Source organism: Copidosoma floridanum, unplaced genomic scaffold, assembly GCF_036245765.1.
Source record: "Copidosoma floridanum isolate Cflo_tuat_1 unplaced genomic scaffold, Cflo_Japanese_pri ptg000030l, whole genome shotgun sequence".
Lineage (NCBI taxonomy): Eukaryota > Metazoa > Arthropoda > Insecta > Hymenoptera > Encyrtidae > Copidosoma > Copidosoma floridanum.
The window spans coordinates 33,238,329-33,265,618 of record NW_028321907.1 but is presented as its reverse complement, the minus strand read 5'-3'; the positions used below and the strand labels follow the sequence as shown (position 1 = coordinate 33,265,618).

General features: G+C 35.5%; 1 protein-coding gene across 1 annotated transcript in view; it reads left to right on the top strand.

The window, feature by feature from the left end:
• Positions 1-26,681, top strand: part of mRpL17 (mitochondrial ribosomal protein L17) — a 72,434-nt gene extending 45,753 nt beyond the window's left edge. Inside the window, exon 3 of the mRNA XM_089596780.1 lies at positions 26,252-26,681. Coding sequence (XP_089452906.1) covers positions 26,252-26,376 — 125 coding nt within the window. The 3' untranslated portion in view covers positions 26,377-26,681. The remainder of the gene's footprint in view (positions 1-26,251) is intronic.
• The last annotated feature ends 609 nt before the right edge of the window (positions 26,682-27,290 follow it).

Genomic DNA, 27,290 nt, shown 5'->3' with positions numbered 1-27,290 from the left:
AGTCACAAAAGCCAGAAATCTTTTTTGTGTTTTAATCAATTTTTATGTTTATAAGTTTGTTCTACTCTTTTAAAAATTTATCATAAGGTGTAACAAACAATTGCATCTATGTCATTACACATTAAATATTTTTAAAAATTGTTCATGGTGGCATTATGTTGAATTCTCCAATTAGTACAAAAAGCTTTTAAAAAATACAATTCAATAAAAAATTTAAAAGATTTCTATCTTTTTTACGTCCGATGGTAAAGTTTAGAACTAGACACCAATACAAAAGAGTAAATTTTATAAATAAATTTTTTTATATCTTAATAACTACTTCTTTCTTGTACTACATGTATATTTATTATTGTATTAAAACAGACAATTACATTATTTATTGAAAATTTTGCACTACTTAGTAGGAGGGAGAAACCTTAATTTAATTGTTTTTAGATATTTAATGAAAAAAACTGGATAAAATCCATAATTGACTTTAAAATTTAGTTAACTATTTCATTAAAATCTGTCTGAAACAATCAATTTAACGTACATGTTGTACATACTGAAATTTGTTAAGATGTGTGTGTGTGAATATTTTATTATACATATTTAAGATTTTCTTCACTCATTTTAGTTTCATAATAAAACAAGTATTTTCTATAAAAACAAAATTATTCAATTAAAAACTCATAATATTTAACTCTGATTAAAATACATGTTATATTTGCATATCGAAGAAATATTATTTGTGCAACTGAGGAAACTGTATCCCAAAACTTTAAAAGCAGTTTTTAACCTCTAATAAGTTCTGTCATTGTGCTTATGGTTGCCAAGAATGCTGATTTTTATTTTCATTGAAAAAAGAATGAGTTGGGTAATAATGTAAGGGGTTGCAGTAGACAAAATTATTTTCTTTTATTTATCATGTTAAGGCGCCCTAATGCATGAACTTTGAGATCCATTATTATCTGCTCTATCATGGATTAACATTATATCGTGTTTATAGGTTGTATTGTTTATCTTTTGCATAAAATAAAAAGTCAGTCACCTGTTCTGTACTCAGTATGGTATCTAACCTAAGGTAATGGTAGCGTTATTGCCCGTCTTTTGGAATTGCTGTGGCCCCAAACAGGAAAGCAGCTCTCCTAAGCTGTAAAGGTGTTGCTAAACTAAAGCAAGGTATTGCAGCCGTTTTGATCGGGGCTGCAGCATCACCAACGTTCTCTCAGTGTACACGCGTATATGGCTAAAAGGGGAGTACATGACTATTTTTTTTTATGTCTCCTGTGTACTGCCTATACACTAACTGCTTGCCGTTCGTACATTATAGACAGCTATGAAACTACAACTATTATGTAAAGATTTTTGCATGTATATTGAATAATTGTAACTACATTCTAAGGCTAGTTTTTATCACAGGTGTTAGATATTGTTAACAGTGTAAAAAATAACGCTATTAAAAAGCTTTAAAAATGTAAACGCACTAGATGACTTTATTTGATTTCCTCGCAAAATTTTTTGTTATAAAAAAATAAATGTTTTAGCTGAAAAAAATGCATGGAATTTTTTTTAATTGCAATGTACACCCTCACGCGCGCGCGCGCGCGCGCGCACACACACACATATATATATATATATATATATATATATATATATATATATATATATATATCGGACATTTCACGTCAATCGAGCTAAAAATATATGAATACTAAAAGTATATAAAGCAACTTGATTGCAAAGAAAAACAAAGATTCGAATTTACAATGCAATGAGCACGTGCTCTAGCCACACACTGAAAAAAAAGAACTGCTGGTACGACCGTGGACAAATGCTAAAACAGCAGTGGTACCACATGCAGGTAGGTGCACAGCTATAATCACTGTAGTCCACAGCTAGCACAACTGCAGACGACCCATGCTGTTTCTGCATTGCTCGCTACCAGTCATTTGCACCGTTGTGTCCTGAAGGATTTTCAGGTCTTCGTATAGAACTGTGCCATGGACAAATTTGTTTCTGATTTTCTGTCACTCTGGGGTTTATTTTATTTAATTGAAAGTAAGTATTATAAGCTTATTACAATTAGCCTATCTGCGACTTACAAAAACCATTTGTCCTGATGGTGTATGTTTCGAGAAAGCAGTTGAAATCGACATTTATGAAAAAAAAAAAAAAAAATTGTTTTCCAACATACAAGACAAAATAGTATATTACGTACGAGTTTGCAAAGGCTTCGATTTACGAACTGAGAGGTTTACGGCACGAGCCGAAGGCGAGGGCCGTAACGAGGTTGGTGAAGAAGCCTTTTCGAACGAGTTTCGTATACTATTTTTCCGCCTGAGAACCCAAAATCAAGCGGCGAAGGTGCTGTTTTGAGGTTAGAAGGCGGAAAAAGTGTGTTATGTTAATGAATTGCAATATAATGGATTAAATTATAAGGTAGGTATGGTACTTTTAGTTGAAAATAATTGTGACGAAAAAATTATTTTTGGAAATGTTGATAAGATCTATGTTTACGACAATAATGTGTTTTTAGCACTCAAACCGTTACTGAATAAGTCTTTTTACGAGAACTACTTTGCTTATGAAGTAAAAAAAAATGGATTCACTTGAATTGAAAAACGGCAGTGATATTTCGCTTATGCACGAGTGTATATTATTTGCAAAAAAAGGATCATTTTTTGTTGTTCCAAGATACACATTGTAATGTAATTTAAAATTTTTTCAACTGTATACATATTTACCTGTTGTGACGTAAAAACCTTAAATATTAAAAAAAATGTATGCATAAACATTGTATTATTACGTCCATTTTAATGTATTGTATTTCCACTTTTAGACTCTTTTGGTTTATATAATAAAAATAATAAAAATAAAAATTTTAATGATTTTGCTTCGTTTATTTTAGACTAGCCATTGTTACACAATTAATATACTAGCTCTACCAGGCACAACAGTACAAATGACTATTGGCGAGCAATGCAGAAACAGCATGGGTCGTCTGCAGTTGTGCTAGCTGTGGACTACAGTGATAATAGCTTTGCACCTACCTGCATGTGGCGCCACTGCTGTTTTAGCATTTGTCCGCGGTCGTACTAGCAGTTCTTTTTTTTCAGTGAAGCACAGCTCGCGGAGCTTGCTCATTGCTTGACGGCTGGGCGCTAAATAGGCTGAATTGGCAGGCTAGCTTCCGACGCCAAAGCTGAGGTGGTCTGCTAATGGAATACGAGCGAAAAAAGACAGCAATAGTACCATGGTGATCAGTCGCGGCCCTGCTTGCTGCTTGTTGGCTTGCGCGGGTAGGAGAGAGTTTGACTACGGTAGTCTTTTTCCTCGGTACCAGCGTCTGCCTGCGCAAGTGGTACGAAGGTTGTACGCCAGGTTAAGGTGCTTGATATTAATACGCTTCAACTATTAATCTGGCGTTTAGAAAAATTTAAAATGGTGGATCTAATAGGGCTCCCAATTTTTTTTAAATAAACGAAATTTGAATAAAAAAATACTATGATGTTCTGCATAAAATTCTTAGAAAAAAATGCCTCCCGCTAATTTTTTAATATAATTGTCGTTTTCGAGGAAAAAGTTCATGAATTACACAGCACCACAAAAAACCACCAAAACCAGACCACTCGTACCCTACGTTTTTTCGATCGCTGAAAATGAATCCAAGCTCAGAAAGTTTTCATCAGCCGTTATTTACTCTCTAACCTCAAATAATTGGCCTTATAATGTTAGCTATTTTAAACACTTTATTCTGTTGTTCGGTCAGTTACCTAACATAACCTCAAAATCTCCACAACTCTATAATGCAAACTGTTACAATAAATAGCTTTTTGAATACAAATCTATAAACTCGTAACTACTTTACACATAAGCTCTCAAAGTTTATGGACTCTTGAACTAATCAAACGATCCCTACAGCACCAAACATAACCCTAAAAATTCCTACAACCTCGTAATGCAAATTTTTAAATTAAGTCCATACATACTTTACTATTTTAGATGCGAGCTCTTCATCTCTCCATACTCTTGAGCCAATTTTATGACCTCTAGGACACCTAACATAACTTCAAAAAACCCTGAAATTCAGTGGAGATAACCTTTGATATAACAGATTCTACCTACAGCTTGTAAACTCGTTAGTGCTTTGGACATAAGCTCTTACAGTTCTAAGACTCTTATGTCAATCCCATGACCTCTAAGACACCAAGCATAACCCCAAAAGTCTCTGCGTAAATGACTCTAAATGTTCGTCAAGTCCGAAAAAATTTAAAAAACCGGCTAATATTTTGGAAACTTACCATATTACAAGCTAAAAAGTTATGGTAATATATATTTTGTTGGTTGTTTGAGTGAAGTTTAGTATTAGCGTCTTATTTTAAGGCCATATTTCAATTCTAACCTTCGATAGCAGCTGTGAACCGTACTTTTCTTGTTAAAACATTCTAATTGACCATTAAGATAAGTAAAAAAATATTTTTTTTTATGATTGTTACGTTAGGAAACTTTGATTTCTAAAAATAATAGGTCTGTGCGATGATGAAATTTAGACCTAACGTGTGTGAACTGTCATACACGTTTATTTTTCTAGTGTGAACATCAGTAATTGTACTTGGATAAATGAAATTATAGGTTTTGTTTTATGTATTATTGTTGAAATCAAAGTACTGTACATTAATTGAATAAAAGTACTACCTTTTGCTAATTACAGTTTTAAGTATTACTAAACACGTATCTTATAAAATTAAGTATTATTTGGTAATTTAAAACAAAATAAGACCAAGTCAAAGGATTATTTGTATCAAACTGTATTATACTATCTACATTATAAAAAAAGTTTTTTACATACCAACTATGTACCGAAACTGATACCACGTTACTCTCAAACAGGCTAGCTACGCAAACAAACGTTGATAATCAAACGCTCACATGTATTATGTTTATTGTACAGCTTTCCATCAAATACGTGTAAAAGTCTGAATGTTGCAGTGAGTTTATTTAGTAAGTGTAGCGTAATATTAAACAGAAATCAGAATCAACGCAGACTAAAGAAGACACTGATTGAAACAGTTAATGACTTATAAAAAACTGAATAATTTTTAGGTATTTTGCTTGCATACATAACATTTAAACTTCGTCATTACAAACAACTAATACTGAAATGTTTATAATTACCGCAGCTGCCGAAATTTTTAGGTTTATATAATAAGCTTAGAAATTCTTTCATTGCAGCTCTGTGGAATTTAAATCAAATTTAATTATTCAGATGCAAATCAAAAGACAGTTTTATAAGTTCAAACTTTATTTTTCTCCTTCACAGGCTGCTCTTATTGATATATAAAGCAGCATATAGTCAGGATTATGTCCGAAACTCAAGATGCAGGCCATACTGACAGATGTATAAATCCTTATAATATTGAAAGTCATTTAGGCAGAGATTTGAGAAATATTTTTAAAAGTATGCATGAAGTACTTTCGAATACACCTTTGCATGCTAAAATCTGTCTAGTTTGTAGTAAAACACATTATTAAAATCAACAATTATTAAATAAATCTGAAGAAGTACACAGCATATATACTATGATAGACGACTTCCTGTTTGTAACATCCAAAAATTCAGATCATTCACCAACAAAAAAAATCGTCCATCGAGTGAGACCGCACTAGAATAAATATTACAAAGTTTGAAAGACAAGTTTTCAAGTCTATCAATGAACGATCTCTACGTATAACGATTTTAACTGTAGCTCCAATCAGCTGGAGTGTTCGTCAGGTAGCAGAAGAATTTGGTACGTCTCGAAGAAGTGTTTTAAAAGCAAGAGAGCTGCGAAAACTTGATGGTGTTTTAGCCTTTCCTCAGATGAAAGCTGGAAAAAATTACCCGATGTTACAGTGAAAAAAATTACAGATTTCTGTGAGAGTGGTATAAATAGCCACGTTATGCCCAGTAAAAAGGATGTTTTCTCAGTTACAGTCGATAGTACTAAAATGAAAGTGCAGAAGAGATTGTTGTCTGATATTAAGGTCCTTCATACTTAGTTTGAAAGTCAAAATCCTACATTTGCAGTTCGTCTTAGAAAATTTGCAGAACTTCGGCCGAAATGGTGTGTGGTAGCTGGCACCAGTGGTACTCATAATCTATGCGTTTATGTACTGCACCAAAATTTGAAGCCAATGATAGATGCAGCTCAATTACCTCGACTTACTCAGGACTGCACTTATTCTATACCTTCTTTCACAGACTTTTTCAAGATTGTTTTGTGTGATAATCTTGTGGCATCTTGTTACTTAGGCTTTTGTAAAAATTGTTCAGATAATGAGAAGTTTTACAAGTTTATTTTAGATATTTTCCAACAAAACGGAATATTAGATATTATTTTTTTTACTTGGCAAACACCTTACTGCTGCACTCTTAAGAAAGAGTGTCTTTCAGTCGATGATTTTGTTTATGAATTTTTCTACTAAATTAAAATTTTTATTACCACATTACTTTATTTCTCAAGAGCAGTCGAAATATATTTTTGATCTAAAGAACAACTTAGATAAAGGCAAGGTAGTAATGCACACAGACTATTCGGGGATATATGCGTACGTTGCACAAAATGTATCACAAGGGTTTTATTACTAAAATACACAGTGCACCATTTATCAAGTTGTTATTTATTATTAAAAAAAAATACTATCACTCATAAAAGTTTTATTCTGCTATCAAAATGGCTTAAACATAATACCACTGCAGTATATGTAATGCAGCACCAGATAATTCCTGAAATAAAGAAGTTTCTCTCACAGCTCAATAAAATTATATATGTTAGTGATAAAAGAAAGCAGCAATATAAAAACAAGTATCAAATGAGTAATCTTAAAAGCTATAAAAAAGATTTTTGTATAAAAGCTAAATGGAGTTCTTCGGATAACTAAGATGGTTAAGGCTTATGCCCCTTCGTAAATTGTTTTGACTTGGTTGATAGCCGCGCGAGTGAGTGGTTGCGTGCGAGAGAAGCTCTGTGGCAATCGATCTGTATCGTGTGCTTTAAGCATTTTTTATTATTGTTAACTGTGTGATTTTGAGTGAGTTATAAGAATAGATCGGAACATGCACATAGTTTTTGTGGAATCCGTTGCGTCTCGGTTACTTTTAAGCAAAAAGGTGAAGGTGTGTGTTTTCTAGGTTAGGGCGTGTGGCGCGGCAAGACGCTGCCTGCTTGTGTGCGTTTTAGACGAAGTATAGGAAAGGATTTTCTTCCATACGGAAGACAATATGTCAGGGAAGAGCGGTGAGAAAGTTGATAAAAAGACGATGGACATTAAGAAGAAGGGTGAGAAAAGCGAGGACAGTGCGAAAAAGAGAAGTGCGGCGGTGGTGAAAGGTATAGGTGAAGCGAAGCGAAACAAAGCAAGCGTGACTACGAGCAGGCAACCAGCTATAACGGATAGCTTTGCGAGAACGGTGAAATTCGACAAGAAAGAGAAAGTGTTGGAATGCGGGGGCTGTGAATTGTTGAGGGAGGAGGTGTGTGAATTAAAAGAATGTTTGAATAAAAAACGGGCGGTGTTTAACAAAGAGAGAGATAGTATGATAAAAAGTATGGAGGTAGAGCTGATAAAAATAAGGCAGGAAAATGTTGTGTGTGAGAAAAACAAAGTTGATATTAAGGCGGTAGAAGTTGATTCGTCTGAAAGAATCGAAAAATTGGAAAATGGGTGGCAGGATTTCAGGGCTAAAGCCAAAGCTACGATGGATAATTTTGAAAAAATGGTCGATAAAGCAGGTAGCGTCGAGGGGGCATTGAGGGCGGAGGAGAGGGAATGCAGTAAAACAAGTAGTAGTGTTGCTTTGGGACAATCGGGAGGGTCGATATCTAACGATGGGAAATCGCTGGCTGGTAGGAGCTGTTTCTCAGATTTTGAAGTAAGCGCGATGAAAAGATTAGTCAAATGGCAGGATTAGATGTCGAGACAAGCAAACTTAGTCTTTAGAGGCTTGTCTCTACACGGTGAGTGGCGGGTTGGGATGAATATGTTTTTAAAAGAAAAATTGTATGTTGATGTGAATGTAGAGCATGTGAGAAAGAGTGGATGTGTGTTCGTAGTAAGGTTTAGCAAGAAGGAGGATAGGGATCTAGTTTGGCAAAATAAGCATAAGCTAAGGGGCTCGAAGTTTTACATAGAGAATGATTTAAGCTATGAAAAGAAAAAGAGGCAGGAGTTGCTGGGGAAGTGGGTAATGAGTAAAAAGGAGGTAGGTTATTAAATAAAAAGTAGCATGGGTGATTTTTGGCTAAATGACAAATGGTGTAAGTGGTTAGGTGAAGAAGCAGCAGAGAAAGTATGCGTGAGAATAGAGCGTTCGAGTAACGGCAACGGCGATAAAAGCGGTGAGCAGAAGACAAGGGGGAGTGAGGAAGGGGAGGATGGTACAGTGCGACAGCAGAAGAAGAAGAGTAACTTGACGCAACCGGAGTTTACCGAAAGTATGGAAGGGATTTTTCGGTAGGACCCGGAAAAAGTTTGTTGGACGCTGTGCGAAAGAAGAAAGGTAATGCATGTAAGAACATAATAGGTTATAATAATTATAAAAGTTCTAGAAATCTCATCTTTTGGAATTGCGCGGGAATTTGAAACAAAGATAGAGATTTTTGGAACTTCGTTGAAAAATATGATTTTATAAGCTTATGCGAAACATGGTTAGAAAATAAAAGTTGGTTAAATTTAGAAAGAAAACTGTCAAAAAACTTTATTTGGAAATCTATAGATGCGGTAAGAGAAAATAAAAAGGGTAGAGCGGAAGGCGGATTTTTGTTAGGTATTAGAAAAAATTGGTTAAAAAATGGAAACGGTCTGAATGTAACAGTTGAAAAAAATATTGTGATAAGTAGTTTTATAAATGATAATAAGGTTGTAAATATATGGTCGGTGTACGATTCCGGTTATCTAAAGGAGGTGGTAGAATTTTTAGAGGCTTATGAATTTGTTGAGGGGGAGAAGGTAATTATTGGGGGCATTTTAATATCAGAACGGGGGAGCTAGGTAGTTTTGTGGAAGGGGAGTCTGGTGAACTTAAAGGTAGGAAAAGCAAAGATGTTGGGATTGGAAATGAAGGTAGGCATTTGATAAGGGTAGTGGAAAATAAAGGGTTTTATATTTTAAACGGGTAGCATGAAGGGGATGAGGAAGGTAAGTTTACATACATAGGGCCGAGAGGAAGTACAGTCATTGATTACGTGCTAGTTAATTATTTTGCTTTGGACTGGGTTAATAAATTTGATATAAAGAGAAGGGTGGACGCGGATCACTTGCCCTTCTGCCTTGAAGTACACGATGCTGAAAGAAGAGCGGAGCGGGAGTGTGGATCGCAAATGAAAAAAAAGTTTTGTTCATGGTCGGAAGAAGATACAGTGAAATTCCAGCAGGTGGCAGAAGATTTGTGCGAAAAATGCATAGTAACGGAGAAGGATTCTGTACAGAAAATTTGGGATGAAATCAAGAGTATAGTAGACAAATCTGTTATAAAAAAAGGGATCAAGTACAAGGTATGGAGGTTAGGCGAAAGAAAGAGATGGGATAGTGCATGTAGGAAGAGGAAAAGAAAAGTGAAGAAGGCGTATTATAAATGGAGAAAAAATCTGGTAGGAAAAGAAGTATATTTGAAAGAAATAAGGGAATGGAGGAAGACGTGTGAAGATAAGGCAGCTAACCTTAAGGAGATGGAAGCAACACAGCTTAGGAGCATCAAGCACGAAAAAGATGTGTGGAAGTTCTTAGGCGCTGGTAAAAAGAAAAATTCTGTTGAGAATAACATTTCAATGGATGCATGGAAGGAATATTTTAGATTTCTCATTGAAAGAAGCTGTGAGAGAATGGTGGGAGCAAGAAGGCAGTTGGAGGCAGAGGATACTGAAAATCGAATGGAGGAGGAGGAGGTAATAATGGCGATTAATTCATTAAAAAAAAGGAAGGCAGCTGGTTGCGATGATATTTCGAATAAGGTCTGGAAACACAGTGGGCCAAAATTATTCAAAAGATTGATGTTTATGTTAAATAAGATATGGGCGGGAGAAGGTTTGCCTGAAGATTGGAAGTTAGCGGTAGTGGTCCCGTTTTACAAGAAAGGTGATGTCAACGAGGAAAAAAATTATAGGGGGATCTCCTTGCCACCGACCTCATATAAGGTGTACACAGAAGTATTGAGGTGTAGACTGGTGAGGGAGGTGGAGGTGAAAGGGATTCTCCCGGAAGGGCAGGCCAGATTTCGTAAGGGGAGGTCTACTATGGATAACATTTATATCCTGAATCATGTGGTTCAAACGGCAAGGTCTAAGAAAGAAAAAGTTTTTGCAAGCTTTGTGGATCTAACTGCGGCTTTTGATACGGTTAATAGAGAGAGGCTGTGGGAGGTGATCGAGGAGGAAGGCATACGCAAATTTTCAATTGAAAGAGTGAAAGAATTATATGAAGAAACGATGGTTACGGTAAAAGTGAACAATATGTACTCCGACAAATTTTGGAGTTCAAAAGGTGTGAGGCAGGAGTGCGTGCTAAGCCCGATCCTGTTTTGCATTTATATAGCTGCTTTAGAAAAAGAATATAAAAATAGGAATGTAGGTGGGGTAGTTATTGGAGGAATAAGGGTATGGTCGTTAGCTTATGCGGACGATCTAGTCCTACTAGCATTAAACAGGGAGGCAATGTTAGATATGTTGGGAGTATTAAAGAGATTTTTGGAAGGCAGAGATTTGACTATAAGCGTAGTAAAGACAAAAATTCTAGTGTTTAATAAAGGTAGGAACAGTGGGAAAGAAAAATGGCTTTATAAGGGAGAGAAGATGGAGGAGGTTAAATCCGTTAAATATTTAGGTTTTATCTCTAATAAAGAAGCGAATTTTAAAGATCATATAGAGGAGCTTAAAAAAAAAAAGAATTATTGCGGCAAAAAAAATGTGGAGGCTGGGGGAAAGAAGGTGTAAAAATGATTTCAGGAGAAGGAAGATGTTGTTTAATTATCTGGTTAGAAGTGTTATGTCATATGGGGCGGAAATCTGGGGTTTTGAGGAAAAAAAGGAATCGGAGAAAATACATTTAAGATTATTTAAGATGGGTATTAAGGTTGGATTTTTGTACACCGAGATACATAGTCTATAGGGAAACTGGCATAGATAAATTATGTGATGCGTGGTGGGTGAGAACGTTAAAATTTGAACGGAAAATACAAAGTCTAGATGAGAATAGATTATTGAAGGTGTGTAGAAGTGAGAAAGAGAAATGAAATGAGTGTGATTTATATAGTGCGGAAAGAAAAAAATTTGTAACTACGAAGGTCTAAGCACAATGATTGTTAACCAAGGATTAAACTCTGATAGGGATATTATTGTGAAAATCAGTCAAAAGATGAAAGATATAAAAAGGCAGGTATTGGATAGTAAAATTAGGGAATCTAGATATAATACTAGATACGCGAGTATCATATCCAAAAAGGGACCAAAGTACCTGACTAGATGTAGAAAAGAAAGTAAGATTGGTATAATTGCGAAGATAAGGTGTGGTAATTTTGATGCGAGGAATAAGCATTGGTTAAAAGCGGAAGACAGGTTATGTATGCTATGCAAAAGAGACTCAGGTACATTGTATCATATTACAAAAAGGTGTGAGGTGTGTATAAATTGGTATGAAAACAGAGCGGAAGTGAAAAGAATAATTGATAAATATGTGACTAGCGAGCTCGGAATAAATGAGGTAATTAAACTGTTCATAAGGTATGAGAAGTAATGTAAAAAAGGAGAGCGGATGGTATGATTTTGTTAGCGAGAATTGCGACGATAATTAGCCACAGAGCTGGGTATGTAAGGCACGTTTGTATGATTTTATCTGGGACATGTGAGTATTTAATTGTAAGATATGGATGGAATGTGTGGGATTGGATAAGCTATTTATTTTTTTCTTTGTAAACCAAGTCCTTTTTCTGGGCCAATAGGCTGATCAATAAATATACACATATATATATATATATATATATATATATATATATATATATTTATAAAAGCTAAATGGCATTTTCATGCTACTACACATGGTAAGGGTGGATGTGATGGCGTTGAAGCTATGTTTAAAGGAGAAGCATCTTGGACTAGCCTTTAAGTTGATTGGACAAAAGCAATGCTTACCCCAACATCGCTATTCTAGTAAAAAAATTTAACCATATAAATTTCTATTACCATAGTACGAAGCAGCGTGATAAGACTCAAAGACATCTGGCTAAAAGGTTTTCTGCAGCTTTAAAAGTAACAAATAGATCTAAAGCACATGCATTCATAGTGATTCCTAACAAAAAGTTGAAAATTTTTAGGTATCCTGCCCGCGCCGCTTCTGAAGTGATGAGCATTATGCAGTATTAGAAGTTATTAAAATTACGAGTTATTTTCTTTCAACTAAGACATAATGACACAGTTATATTATTATTTGTACTTAATGAATGTTTCACATTAAGGAAATTTAAATGAAAAAAACTTGGAATCTTGGAGCATGGCTATTTATTTCATATTATTAATAGGACAATATAATCCAATATTTCAGAGTCATCCTGATTCCCTCTTCAGGGAACTATGCAGATGCGAACATGAAAGCGTTAAACGCAGCATGACTGATAAAGACTAGTCAGTCATAACCATGGCAATGGTGTACTAATAATAAAATAAACTTACTATTATAGATTTTACCAGTTAAAATGTATATACAAATTAGTTATTTACAATATAAGTCACAATATAGGTCACATCCTGACTCAGCACTTGTAACTGATGTTTCACATTACTTATCACTAATAATATTCTTTACATGTTAAAAATACGAGTATGGAAATCAATACTGAAAATAATTGATTGTTGTCTTACTCGGTTAACATTGTAAACTATTTTTTACGAGTTTGTGCTATTATAAGTATAATATTTTTTTGCAATAAGAAAATACAGATATTATTACATATTTGGCTTTTTAGTTATTTCAGAACCATAGTTAAAACATTCATATGATATAATTTACTTTAAAGTCAATATGTGAATCCTCATTCATTGATCTTATTACCGTTGTAATATTAGTTTTTTACTGGAATACTAAGAGAACTTCAAGTCGATTAGGATTCAATTAGATTTCTAGCTGTGGAGTAACGAGGGTCTCGTTGCGATTAAAAAGATAAGCTTTATTATAACAGAGGTTAAAAATGCAACAGTATTTTTGTAAACTTGAAATTTTATTTGGAAAAGTTGGCCGCCACATTGGAACCGACTTTATAAATTTTTAACATCTGAAAATGTGTTACGTCGGTGCAACGTACTATTCGAGTTTAAGCTTTCGTTTAATAACTCGAGACTCGTACTGGGCGCGTAGGTGGGACGCGGGGCTAAAGGGTAGTTATTTTTCTTGTGTGAGTATTTGAAAGGGGGTGAGGGCGATCGTTTTGATTAAATCGACGCGGTTGTCGAGCAATAATACGATGCACTCGTTCGCGACGCGCCTCAGATTTATCGAGGATACCTGGTGTGACGTGTTAAAGAGGGCCTTGATGTGCCCTGATTTCCGTGACCGACGTGCCTCAGGCAGTTGCTGGCCCGTATACCATTTCCCTGGGGTGACTGGTAGATCAAGTGCGGTCTGAGGTGCCGGAGGAGGAGACCCTGCGTCGAGCGTTTCTAGACAGCTTAGCAAGGCACTCATCTTTGTCTTCAAAGTTTTCAGCTCGAGTCGGATACTCGAGGATTTCCCAGTTATGGTGGGGCGCTCTGGGTCGTATGCGGCGCTAGTGGAAGGAGTCGCAGAGGTAACCTGGTTCGACCCTGATACTACCCGCGTAGGTAGCAAAATGTTGCTAACGATACGGGGCTTTGGTAACAGTTCCTTGGTTTTTGTGGCAACCCTGTGACGCGATAGAGGCACATACTCTGGGGCCGAACGCCAATTAAAATTTCTTCCCCATGGCGGCAGGTATTTGTTGATCAAGACGCGCAGGTAATCGAGATTGGCTCTGCGCTCCTTGTTCACTTGGTTCCGCCAGATCTTTTGGTAGTATCTCTGAAGCTTCTTTTTTCTGGCCTCCGTTGGCGCCTGGAAGATTCGTACGAGTGCTGCCGCTCTCAGTTTGTTAACATCCACTGGGGGGGAAATCAAGTACGAATATTAGACGCTTGTTCTGTCAATATCGATGCCACAAATTCTCTAAGGGCGGGGTTAACGTTCTCTATTCGAGCCTTCTGGCAACTGCTGAGCTCGTTCACAAGGAATACATGGGTTCGTCGTAGTACGGTAAAATTAGGGGTTCCGGGTCACCCGTGAGGTCTATAACCGGTGGCTCATTGACGACTACCACTGGTCTTTTCGTGGGCTGGACAGCTTGGGTAGGCTGCCCGAGGGTCCTCGGGTTATTCAACCTGTTTCAAATAGCCCCTTGCTTTCTACGCTTTTGGACTTTCCCAGATCAATGCCCTGCCACTAAGAGAAAAATACTAGGATTCACCAGTACCATCCGGAGTAAATGTGATTGTCCTAGACTTTACGTGAGGAGTAATTTGTCTATTTAATTTCGTAACGTGATATTTACCGATGCCGAATTTCGAACTCTAACAAAAACACGTCCGCGTTTGAAATCGAGAGGAAAAAAAGAAAAAAAAATCATCACTTTAGTATACAAAGTTGACTTACTTTTATTTTCAGTATAAATGTACAGCGGAATAACCAGCGTGAGGTATCTGAGATCGAAGATTTGTAACCGCACTCGTGGAGGACCGTGAGATAGCAGAGGCGGACTCTAGCTACTTAGTCAACTGTTCGAGGGTGAAAATAAAAACTGTGTTTTTCCTGTGCCTTCAGGCCCTATTTATAAGGAGTAGCAGACCTCGACCACGCGTTGGCTGGAAAAACGCAGGAAAACTTGCCGGGAGAAAATTTTGAAGAAAAGACAATAGCCGAAAATCTAATTGGCTAGAACTGCTCTAGTTTAGCTACTCAGGCACATCCTACATCCGGCTTGTTCTCCCCTATGCGTCAAGAAAAGGGAAGGTGATTCACTTACTCGTACCCTTCCTTTCTCTTTTACATAGAAAAGTTACAAGATTTTATCATAATTTAATATTAACGTTAAGATGTGATATTATCATTTTTAACGAATAGTAACCATTGTTCACCCATTCAATCAAGCCCAATGCAAAAAGAGCGGTGAAAATCGCTTAATATTTCGGTTTGATTCAATAGATGTTCAGTACCTCGTGGTATTGATAATAGTCTCAGTAGTAGTTAATTTTAGATATTAATAACTATAATAATTGCTTGTTTTTCCGCTCGTTACACCTGTACACGTGAGCATTGATCGGACTAATAAATAATCATGAATGATTAATTAACAACAGCGGTTTCTGTGGTTAAAACACGTATATATATATATATAGAAACAGTAGTGGGGTGCTCGTCGCGAAGTATTATATTGTTAACTTACTGAGATTTACCGATAGTTTCCATTCATTGTTAGTTGTAAATGTATTTTAAAATGTTAGTAGCATTTGGTCAACTATGGTTTTCTCTGCTTGTCGTAGGAAAGGAAGTCGGCTCAGGATACCCTGGGTAATCGAAAATTCCGTTACCTGTGTTGGACTCTCTCTCGACATCTCTGTGTCAGGAAAAGGGGGAAGTGCCATGACTTTCCCGTTTTCTTTTACATTTGAAACAGTGACAGTTTTTAACTAGATTACAATTTGGGCTATTGCAGTATTTTTATAAACCTGTTAACGCGATATAAAAAGGTTGTACAGTAAATCATGAGCCTGTAAACATGAATGGTAAAAATCGGATAATTCTATGAAAGTCAATAAGATTGCTTTCGTAGGTTTATGTAATATTGTTGCTGGCTAATGGTGCAGCGTGTATAGGTTGTATTAGCCATAGTCTATGGGTTTTAACTCTTAGTTATCCTAGTTTTTAACATACTCAATCTATATATACTAATATCTAATATTAAATCTCAGCACAGCTGTTCCCAGTTAACCTTTTGCATCTGTTAGTTCTTTCAAGTTATTATTTTATGCTTTAAAAAGTATTTCATTTGATTTCTTTTCCGGTCAGCATGGGCCAGCGTGCATGTATGTGAGTCATGCATGGGCGTAGTACCTTAGCTACGAGAAATTTTGTAGGTGATTCACCTCTTTGCAGATGCACATTAACCCCTGCGTTTAGTGGTCTAGAATCGGCATGAAAAGTTTTGAAGCAAGAAAAAAAAAATTAATGTGGATACACCGATGTTACAACCCCCTCCTAAGACTGGTACTAGGGCTTTTGGTGTAAACAAAGAGGTCTAGGATCAGTTCGCTGAGTGTTAACAACTTATTTACCTAGTTTACAATACGATAAATTAAATCTACGTTTTAAGCTAGTTATTCTTATTTATCTAAGACTAATATCTATTCATTGGCCTGCATTTGCCCAGGGTGCCTCAAGGTACGAAAAAAAGCAATGAGGGACTTTGTGGTGACGGGAAAACAGTAATCAAAAACCTTTACCGGGACCAATACTTTAACTAAGTTTAGTAACGCTTATACTTGAAAAAAAAAATTTTGATTTTTTGTATATATATAGGGTTGCGCTCCCCCTATCACCCGCCTCCTAAAACTGGTACTAGGGCTTTTGAAAAAGATCTAGAAGCAGTTCGCTGAGTACCTGTTTAGGGAGAAGTGTTACATTTGGTTTGGCGTTACGCTCTTGTGGGTTACCAGCGTGAGGTGTCTGACATCGAAGATTTGTAACCGCACTCGTGGAGGACCGTGAGGTAGCAGAGGCGGACTCTAGCTACTTAGTCAACCGTTCAAGGGTGAAAATAAAAACTGTGTTTTTCCTGTGCCTTCAGGCCCTATTTATAAGGAGTAGTGGACCTCGACCACGCGTTGGCTGGAAAAACGCAGGAAAACTTGCCGGGCGAAAATTTTGAAGAAAAGACAATAGCCGAAAACCTAAGTGGCTAGAACTGCTCTAGTTTAGTCACTCAGGCACATCCTACATCCGGCTAGTTCTCCTCTATGCGTCAAGAGAAGTGAAGGTGATTCACTTACTCGTGCCCTTCCTTTCTCTTTTACATCAAAAAGTTACACTGATCCCACCCTTTTCGCCTCCCCCCCCTCAAAATTTTAGACTATCCTTCGAGCTTCTCTCAAGATAAGGGAAAAAACTCAAAATTTCTCCGTTAAATTGACCCAACAAAAAATATCCTACCAGAACAAAAAATGTCCCTTGCCTCCCCTCAGGTCCCCTCTCATTTTAAGTGCCCCCACTACGCTTCCCTTACCCCTTTGACCTCTCCTTTGATACCCCTTATGATAGTTGTTACAATAAAATTAGTTATCATAGATTATGAGTACATGAGAAAAATACTAATCAATACACAGTAAAGTTATCATTTAACTCATCACTTGATCAACATGATACGATTGTGATGATTCTAGAAATTTATATTATTTATGCTCATTTTTATCACTTTTTTCGTAGATTATGACGTATTTTATACGAAAGTATGATGTGTGATCGATACGCTTGTATTGATGTTCGTGTATGGATTTATTGAAATTAATAGCAAAATATAGTTCTCAATATCTGTAGTAGTGAATAATTTATCATTAGGTTGCAATGTATAAAAAATGAGAGCCTGGTAGGTCGTATTTTTTGAAATTTAATTGTGTAAACGTACGAATTAACTTTTCCGAAAATGTTTTGCTTGCTTATATCATCTAACATGGACTTAAGTTTTGTATGGCATAATCTGAGAGTAATATTCGGTATATCATAAGGAGTCGTACCCTCTGGAAAATTTTTCAAAACTTTCTTTATTCTTTCCATTTTTAGTTATATGTCAAAGCAATAAATAAATCTTGGTAACGTTTGCATATACCTTGCCCCATCGAACAATAGTAAAGGTAAAATGGAAGTGTGTCCTACTTCGTTATTTTCAAAATTTGTTATTTATTTGATGCAATACGAATTGTGTAATCTATTAGCTTTGTATAATCTATATCGAAGCAACGTGAGATTTTGAACTTCTATACAATTTTTTTACCTACAGCAAGTGCTCCATTCTACATCTCCTGATAAGAAAAGTAAAGAGAAAACCATTAGATTGACATTCTATGATAATTTATCAAAATATGTGTGACTTAAATACATGCACTATTTAGAAAATCATTTGGATACACCTATAAATCATAATATCCAATATTTTTTTTATTTGAAATGATTATAGTTCCAAATTCTCCTGTTACAGGTTTATTGTATTCATGATTTTCATTATAATGTTTTCTTAAAAGGTACTTTTTACAGTTTTAAAGACGTTCTATATTTGCAGTTCGGTTCAAAGTTTGTATTTTTTTTGCAAATGGATTTTGTTTTATTATTTATGATTGTATTTTAATATATGGCTTGGACAACATTGTCTTCAATTTTAAACTTTTTTTTTATGAAAGTAAAGTCATCATCATACATATTATTGACTGTAAGAATAATTGTCAGAATTGTTTATAATAGATTTCAGTGTTATGTGACAATCTTGACCTTGACTTTTTAAATTATTATTACCTTTTTTTTTTACTTGCAAGATTGGCACTAAATGATGCAAATGAGAAAAATTATTGTAATATCGGATAAAATATATAAAATTATGACCGTTTAGCAGTAACTGCTTTACCTTATTATTATACTGACTTGAAGCAGGTAAAAATATTCTTCCACGCTAACAAGAATTAAATTTTTCTCTTTCACTTTGTTGAAATTTTGCTGAACAAAATCTGCATTCAACATTCATTTTGCCGGAATAGCTTGTTTTTGTAGGATTTTATTTTTTGTGTATATTATTTTTATTTGTATCTATTTTGTTCGTTAACACATTTATTTTCAACTTCTATTTTCGATTTTATTTTACTATATGATATTTAATACTATAAATGAAATAAAAATTTCAAAGTTTTTATATTAAAGTTGTATAAATTTTAACAAAACTTTTTATTTTAAGTTCTGTTCTAAAAATCACATTTTTAATGAATAATGATTGTATACATTCTATACCCATGCTTGGTGTATCACATCTAAAATAGCTCAAGTATAAGAAATCAACACAGATATTTAATATCATCCTATCTTTCATGGTAAATATAATGCTTCATATAGTAGATTGTATTACAAAATATTTATATGCAAAAGACGTTACTCTTTTAAGTATTAAATCGTATTACTCATTGTGAAAGACTAAAAATAAAGTATCTACTTTGAATTCCACTATTTTTTTGAGATAGAGTAGTTAAGGGTTAGCACGCGAAGCACGCAGGGGTTAAACCCCTACTAATATATGTGTGTATATATATTGACAGCCCCACTAAAATAACTCTGAAGTATGATTATATATATATATATATATTTAAACCATGGAGTTATTTTAGTGGAGCTGTTAACACATCCCCCCCCCCCAGATCCTGCAAAAGTACCTCCACCGTCCCTCCTATACCCCTCTACAACACAAAGAAAAATTCTTGTTATTTCTCTGTTAATTTAAGCCAAAAAAATTTGTCTGAACCCTCCATACCCCTCACTACCACTTCACATCCCCCACCTGGATTTAGTAGCCCCTCTACTACTTCTCCCCAAAAATATTTTTAGGAATTGTTACAATAATAATCATGTTTTAATGAAAATATGTTAAAGAAATGTACATATGGGATAATTTTCAAACTTAAAATGTCTTCTAAATATACTTTATCATAGTGTTATTATGGGAAACCTATCCCTACAGTTCCTTCACATCCCCTTAATTTAATTATAATTTTTTGTGGGGTTACTTAATGATTGGAACAAGAGGATTCGCCACCCCCATTTATGAAAAAGTTGGAATTTTTCTGAGATATCTGATATTTTTTGTACTTGTTGACACCTTACCTTCACTCTACAATAACTTCAATTTCTGTTTCTTCTCTTTCATAAGTTTCTGTCTAAATAATGATAAATTTGGTTATAAATAAAAACATTTTAACGAAAAGTAGTTAACGAGGCAACAAATCTTAACAGTATATTAAATAATATCACATTGAAATCCTTTTATATCTTACCAATAAATAAACTAAAGTCGCTAAAACCGTTGTAAGCGCAAAAACTACTGAACCGATTTTGCTGAAATTTCGCATACCGATTCTTGATAATTCTGAGATGGTTTTCTCATAGTTTTTATTTAAAAAAATTCAATAACAATAGCAATAAATGAGCTCAAAGTTTTGCAAAAACACGCCAACTTTAAACTTTAGTTCAGTAGGATCCACTACGTGGCGTCGACATAAAATTGAAGTTACCTGCAACAGAATTAAATAAGTGTGGTTATAATAGGCCGGAGCGTCTCTAGAAATTTTCTGCAGTCGTCTACCAGCAGTTCATCGAACTGCATCGACAATGTACATGATAGTCTTGCAGCTGGGTATCCTGGTTACCGATGACACTCTTCCCCAATGGGCAAGTGACCTAGGTCTACGTCCACTCTGAATCTCCCAGGATTGACGAGTGCTACCAATAAAAAATTATTGTCACCGATGACGTCTTCGGTGGAATACGAGGAGACGGATCTAGCCAGAGCACAACCTGCTTCAACTTTTCAGATATCAGTGACCGTTCCACCATCCGCCTGGTACCGTCAGAGAATTTTTGGCTACGAATGTAAGCCAGGAAATACAGCCCTGAGAGGCATGGACAGCCACAACGGGTACCTTCTCAGTGGTTGTCCTAATGACATACCCACAGAGACGATAGTCTCCAGGCCCACTTTCCCCATTAACGATGAGCGGTTGGTTATCCGGGAAATGACTCGAAGACAAGATATTCTTTAGTCAGTGGCGTACCTCCCTCCATCACAGTCTCCGTACACAGAGACTTCGAGGGTAAGAGTCAAGCTACCTGCAGCCAGCTCTTCATCATCAAGAATAATAATAAGGAATAGCTGGAAGTTTGACCACTCACCCTTTTCAGGGCCATTATAATTTTACGTTCCCTACTTGAGCATCAATCTCATCGATTCTTTAAAGGGCTACTTAAGTTAAAGCAACCTTGCCTACAAATACATTTTTACTACCACTTCCAGAAGCGATTCGTCGGCTAAAAGACTATGTTAACTAAAGACAGCCACTATTAAACCAAGTCAGTCATTCACTGGCAGTCGTCACGAGCGCAGTTGCTTGTCGCAAGGCTGCCTGCTGAAGCGCAGCTGCCTGATCGACAACCCTGTCTTACCCTTTCGACTCTAAGCATTCAACCAGGAATCACCGATTCTCTCGAAGGTTTGCGCTGGGCGAACCTACCAGCTATGAAGGGAAAAAAAACTTGAGCCAACGGAACAGTCTTCAACGGGCAAGCATCAGGAACCTATCTCCCCATCTTAGATCACCAAAACAACTGAGTCTGCAAAAAAAGGTGCTTTGGACACCAACGTCTTGTTTTAACCACCAGGAGACAACGGGAAAGAGCTTTACAACTAGCTCCAAACCTTTGGGCTTTGTAACTTTTCTCCCGATCAGTCTACGGCTTCAACAGCAGGCCAGAGAAGATCACCCTGAGGTATCCAGTCACAATTGCTGTTAACTTCAGTCAAGAAAGAGTATACTTAAGAATCTCACTGGTCTTTTTTAGGGCCATCGGACGTAGAACTACCTTGCCAACAAATATATTAGAACTTAAGAAGGTTGACAGAACACAGACCTTAGGGGTCTTAAGCATGTTAAAAGTTGCAAGAGGGTGAATCTGAAAGAAAACTTCAAATGTATCTGATAAATACAATTTCAGGCTTTAAGAAACTGACGCAGGAAATTTATCGAGATTAGTACAGCAGTATCAAAATTGACGAATAAAAAGTCCGTTGCGTAAGCGATCAGCTTTTCATTGTACCCTTACAGTAATCTTTTAAATATTTCAGATTTTTTAAATAAGTAGAAAATATATTTGTATTTTCGTGGCAACAAAAAATGGAGAGATTAAGCTCCAGAACTTTGTTGCTCTGGTAATAAAGTTGTGAGATAAGAGAAAAAAATTTTTTTTAAGTATATATTTTTTTGGAGTATTAAATCTTAACAGCTTTAAAAAATAGCCCTTTTCATGAATTATACAGCAGAAACTACAAATCAACGGCCCCTTATGCCCAACGATTATTTTATGGCATAAGGAACGCACGGTACTCTTCAGCATAATTATTTTATTTTTTTATTTTTACAGCTTATTATTTGACTAAATAAACTGTTTCGATTCCGAACAAATATATTTTCAATTAAAAGATTTTTGTTTTAAGAAGTGTCAGGAATAGATGTAAAATTTCGAACTGAAAATATTTCACATTATATGTCAACACACTACGTGTTGCATGTAGTAAGTCTCGGGTTAAACCGAGACGGGGACCGCTAGTAGTACATAAAGTATTTTGCATTTTCTTCAGACAACTCTTTGGCGCTGTTGAGGGCGTGCAGAGTGCACAAAGACTAACTTATAATACATGAATAATTTATCAAAAGTATTGCTACCATTATTTACACAAGTATTGCTAAAATAATCATGTTCTATGTTATTTTGAAATGCATTGATATTTTTGATAAGATTACTTTTGGATAAAGGTTGTAAAATAAAAAAAAATTAGAAACGTTTTAATTTTACCAATTAATTTAAAATTTAAAATGGATGGTTGGCACGTGGAAGTATATACATATTTCTTTTTTTTTTAGAGTGCTCTACGTCTAGCTCCTTTGATAAGGGCACTACTATCGGCACTTAGCACTTGGGAGAAGGACAAGGAAAGGGATGGGAGGCCTCCCATTACTGGGAGGGGGGTAAGGGGAAATTAGGCAAATTTTTGCTGTGAGAAGGTCGCCTAAACCCTCCTTGAGAAGCATTGCGTGGTGAAAAAGCACATGTAAAAAATCACAGAGGTACTTGCCCGAAAAAGTCGCACTGGCCGGGAATTGAACCACGGTCTCCCGCATGCCAATCCACGACCTAGCCGACTGAGCCACCGCGCGCTCGAGTGAATATTCCTGTGACATAAATTTTATACTTTTTCTAACATTTCAATTCACCCAAAATTGATTTCTGATTTAGGTAATAGGGGGCTGTTTTTTAACTCGACTGTAAGTGCTAACTTACTTTTTATCATTAGTAGGTAATTTATACCAAGAAATCGAGTTGTTTTTGAGAAATAAGTTTAAAAGTTGTCGAATAATCTGATATTGTAAGTCATGACTGGACTTGTTAATATAATAACTATTTGCTGTGTACCTCATTTTTTAGTGATTCTTTTTCCATGATTTTATGTTACTCTTAAAAATAAAATTATATAGATGTTCGCGTTACCATGATTTGAATAAAATCGCGCGACACTCGTGGCTCAGCGAGTAGCTACTTCTATATCAGAGAGGCCTTGAAGAGGCTCACACGGGCACGCATTACCGCAATTGTAAATTCTTCCTCTTAATTTTAAGAATATTTGTCCTCCAGGTGTGTGTGTGTGTGTGTGTGTGTGTGTGTGTGTGTGTTAGCCCTAACCTTGGTTCTCCTTTTGAACGAGACAGCTTGAGCTCCTTCCGAGCGAGCGTCTCGGCCTACTCCCTGGTTAGCAGCCAACCAGCACGTACTTTTTTCCTAGCAAGGCCCTTGATTCAAATGAACTTTTACCAGTTCAAGTTGAGTTTGTCAAGCTCCCCTTTTCATCTTTAATTGCTTCGGACAAGAATTGTGCTCGCGTCGTAGTTTTTTCCTCGCAACCAGCGACGTTTTCTTGTGTGACTGTATTTTTTCCTATTTTGATGAATAAATCAAAATTGCTTAGTCGTTATAATTTGTAATGTTACTCGTCTTTACTTGAATCTTCCTTTTTTTGTTACCAATTGTCGATTTCCGACTCAATTAATAAATTACAATTAAATAAAATTTGCACAAGTAATTCGAGGCTTGCTAAAGTCATAATTTTTTAGCCGAGCGAACTATAGCATAAAATTACAATAGACATAAATAGTTTATGATTATAAAAACAAATTCGATAGAAACAATAAAGATACTTCTGTCTGCAAACATCTCAAATGTTAATATAATACGTTTCCATTATTTGCTTTTAATTTTTGCGGAGTCATTTTTATTTAAATTACAGCTTTCAAGGGCATTCGGGTCACTCATCACTAATACTTACATGAGGTAATCGTTCAGGTTTTTTTTGTCTTCTTTGGTTACAAGTTTGTATTTACTTTTTTGTATGATACAGCACAATTTTTTTTTTTTAGATTGTATTTCGTGTAGTGTTTTGCTTCTAAACAAGGAATTCGTACTATATATACGTGTACACACTTCCACACATACATACACACGCGTTGCCAGTATTACCTCCTCACTTGCTTGCACATTCTGTCTTTCTCTTTTCAGTTTTTTTTTCCACCCAGTTACCGCGACAGCCTACTGTCCTAGTCGCCGGGGCCACCCACTCATCACCTATGTGTGGGGGTGTATTGCCGCATCCATTTCCAACCTTTTTACTGATGTTATTTCTAATCCATGAACACAGTGCGAGTATCTCCGGTGGAACACTGTGCCAGTTAAGCTGACACTCTCTGCACTAATGGCGTATCGGGTCCAATCGCCACTGTGTAGTCTTTTCCGGAGAAAACTCCATATTTTAGAACGTCTACTCCTCGCTGATACTCGTTACTTGTGGTTGAAAGTTCGGTTCATCTTTCAATAGTAAACTTGTGTCAGACAACTTACAATCATTAGTATTTACCTAAGAGCTTTAAAGTTATCTCCCTTTTTATTAGCAAAGATAGTATTACATGAATTTTAAGATTGCTAACACAAAAATAGTAACAGATAAAAGTAATTTAAAGAAGTTTTAAGCTACGCTGACACAGTACTTTGTTAAGATTTTGATTAATTAGAACTCAAGCAACACTCAAGCAGCAGTTACAAGAGGTGATAGCCTCTTAGTAGGTTTTTGGCAGGTACTTGGATGGAATTCGACTGTCGCTTGACAAGTACGCTTGTGAAAATTCGAAAGTCACCGTCAAGTGTCTGTCAAGTGGAAATTAAGTACCCTTTAGGCTCCCATCGGTTGTCCATCAAGTACCCGTTAAGAACCCGTAAAGTGCCTGACTTGCGTCTGCTGAATATCTATGAATTTTCTCGTGTGCCCAAGTATCTTTGGTGTACTTTTTAAGTACCCACCAAATTTCTGCCTAGTACCCATCAAGTGACAATCAAATTTTACCGAATACAAGTTAAATCTACCGATTTTCCGCCAAGTGTCTCCTAGCTTTTTTAAGTACTTCTCAAGTTTTAGCAAGTGCTTCTTAAGGACCTGTCAATTGAATTTCATCATCTACAAAGTTTTCTTGTAATGTATTCTAAGTTTCCGTAAATTTTTGCATTGCTAAGTTCCCATAAAGTACTTATCTAGTTTCCTGTAAGTATTTCTCACTAGTTGAGAATTAAAATGTTAACTGAACTGATTACAGGATGTAATGAGTTTTTTTTGTTAACGAATTAAAGGTTCTTGATGTCAAAGGTACCTTCATGCCGTGACGGTATTACGTATTATTGATGGTCTACAAAACACATAAAAGCGCCACGTCTTTATCACTAGTGGCATATAGCTGTGCTACTTACTAATATACAACTCATTGCTGTAAAATTGCACCAAAACGATACTCCGTGGCAACGCGCTTTCCATGAAAAATATTTTAAACCAGTCACAATCACCCAATTTTTGAACAGGTCACATTTATAAACTTATGGGCAGAAAAAATTTTTTTTCATGGTTTTTGATTCGAGATTTGTTTCTGTATATGCCATTAACTGCTGGTAAGATACTGTATGATGTCTCAAAATGTTGATTGACAAGTTGATCTTCTTTACAATTATTCCAAAATAAGTGGAAAAATGCTTATAAGACACTTTTCATGGTATAATGTCTTTTTCTTTATAAACTTGTATAGAAACAATAAATTTACTTTTAAAATATGTAAGGATGTATTAATTTTAATCATACAATATATCTTACTCCTTCGTCCATTCATGATAGATTAATAATCATACACCTTCACCTGGCTATATAGATTAAAGATCTAACTTTGCTTACTTAAGTGTTTGCGTTAGTTTTAATGTTCATTCAAATGTTTCCTGTACCCCACAAAATTGACTACTTATATACTCAAATAATTCGCTAAAAAAAACTTAATTTTCTTTTTTTTCATTTCAGGTCATCCTTTCCCGATCATATCGTCTTATTCATCCAGAGGACCATTGCTTTTGCAAAATATACTAGTAAATGAAGCTAAAAAACAATACTGTGTAGAAAAGTTTACAAGCACATTTAAAAGATAATGTTTCCATGGTTTTACTGTCGGTTGATAGTAGGAGCTACTTGTAAATTTTTTTTCTGAATCTATTAAGTTAAATGAAGTACATGTTTTTGATAATGTATTCACAACGAATAGTTGAGACTTTTTGACATTATCTGCTTCGAATACAGTGTGTTAGTAATGAATTGTTTAGTTTCTCAAAACACAACTGGTTTACAGCATCTGAATGTATTTTTTTTTTTATGATGGTTAAAACCATAGGTATTATAATCCTTGCATTACACAATTTTCAAACTTTAGATATGTGGTTTTGCTATAACAATATACTTTTTAGTAAAGAGGTATAAAACAATAAAATTATGTTGATACAAATACTTTATTGAGGCTTTATTAATTTATCCTAATAATGTAAAAATGCAAAACATTCGATTTGTTCATGTATCCACCTCAGAGTGCTCGGAGTGCTCGGAGGCCTCAAAGCTATCTATAATTAAACACGTGTTCTTTGTCGGAGCGCTTGAAGGCCTCCAAGCTGTCTGTATACTGTATAGGTATACTCACCGTAAAACTGTTTATAAACACTGAAATTTTTTACGAAAATACACCTATATAGTCTACACACATCTCGGAGGCCTTGAAAGCCTCTGAGCGCTCCGACAAAACACTCGTGTTCAATTATAGATCACTTCGAGCGCTCCAAGGTGGAAAAATCAACAAAACTATTCATGTCCCTTTAAAATGATCCAATAGTATCCGGCTACACCAAAAATATTTTTCAAGACCTTTCATAAAAGGTCAATAAAATAGATTACTATAAGAATTGTAAAGATAAAATTGCTATCATTTTCGATAATTGAACTAGAGAATTTTTTTTACTATATTTAGTAAGATAGCGTGACAAAAATTAAAAATTTTCAAGATGTGTTTTGGCGTACA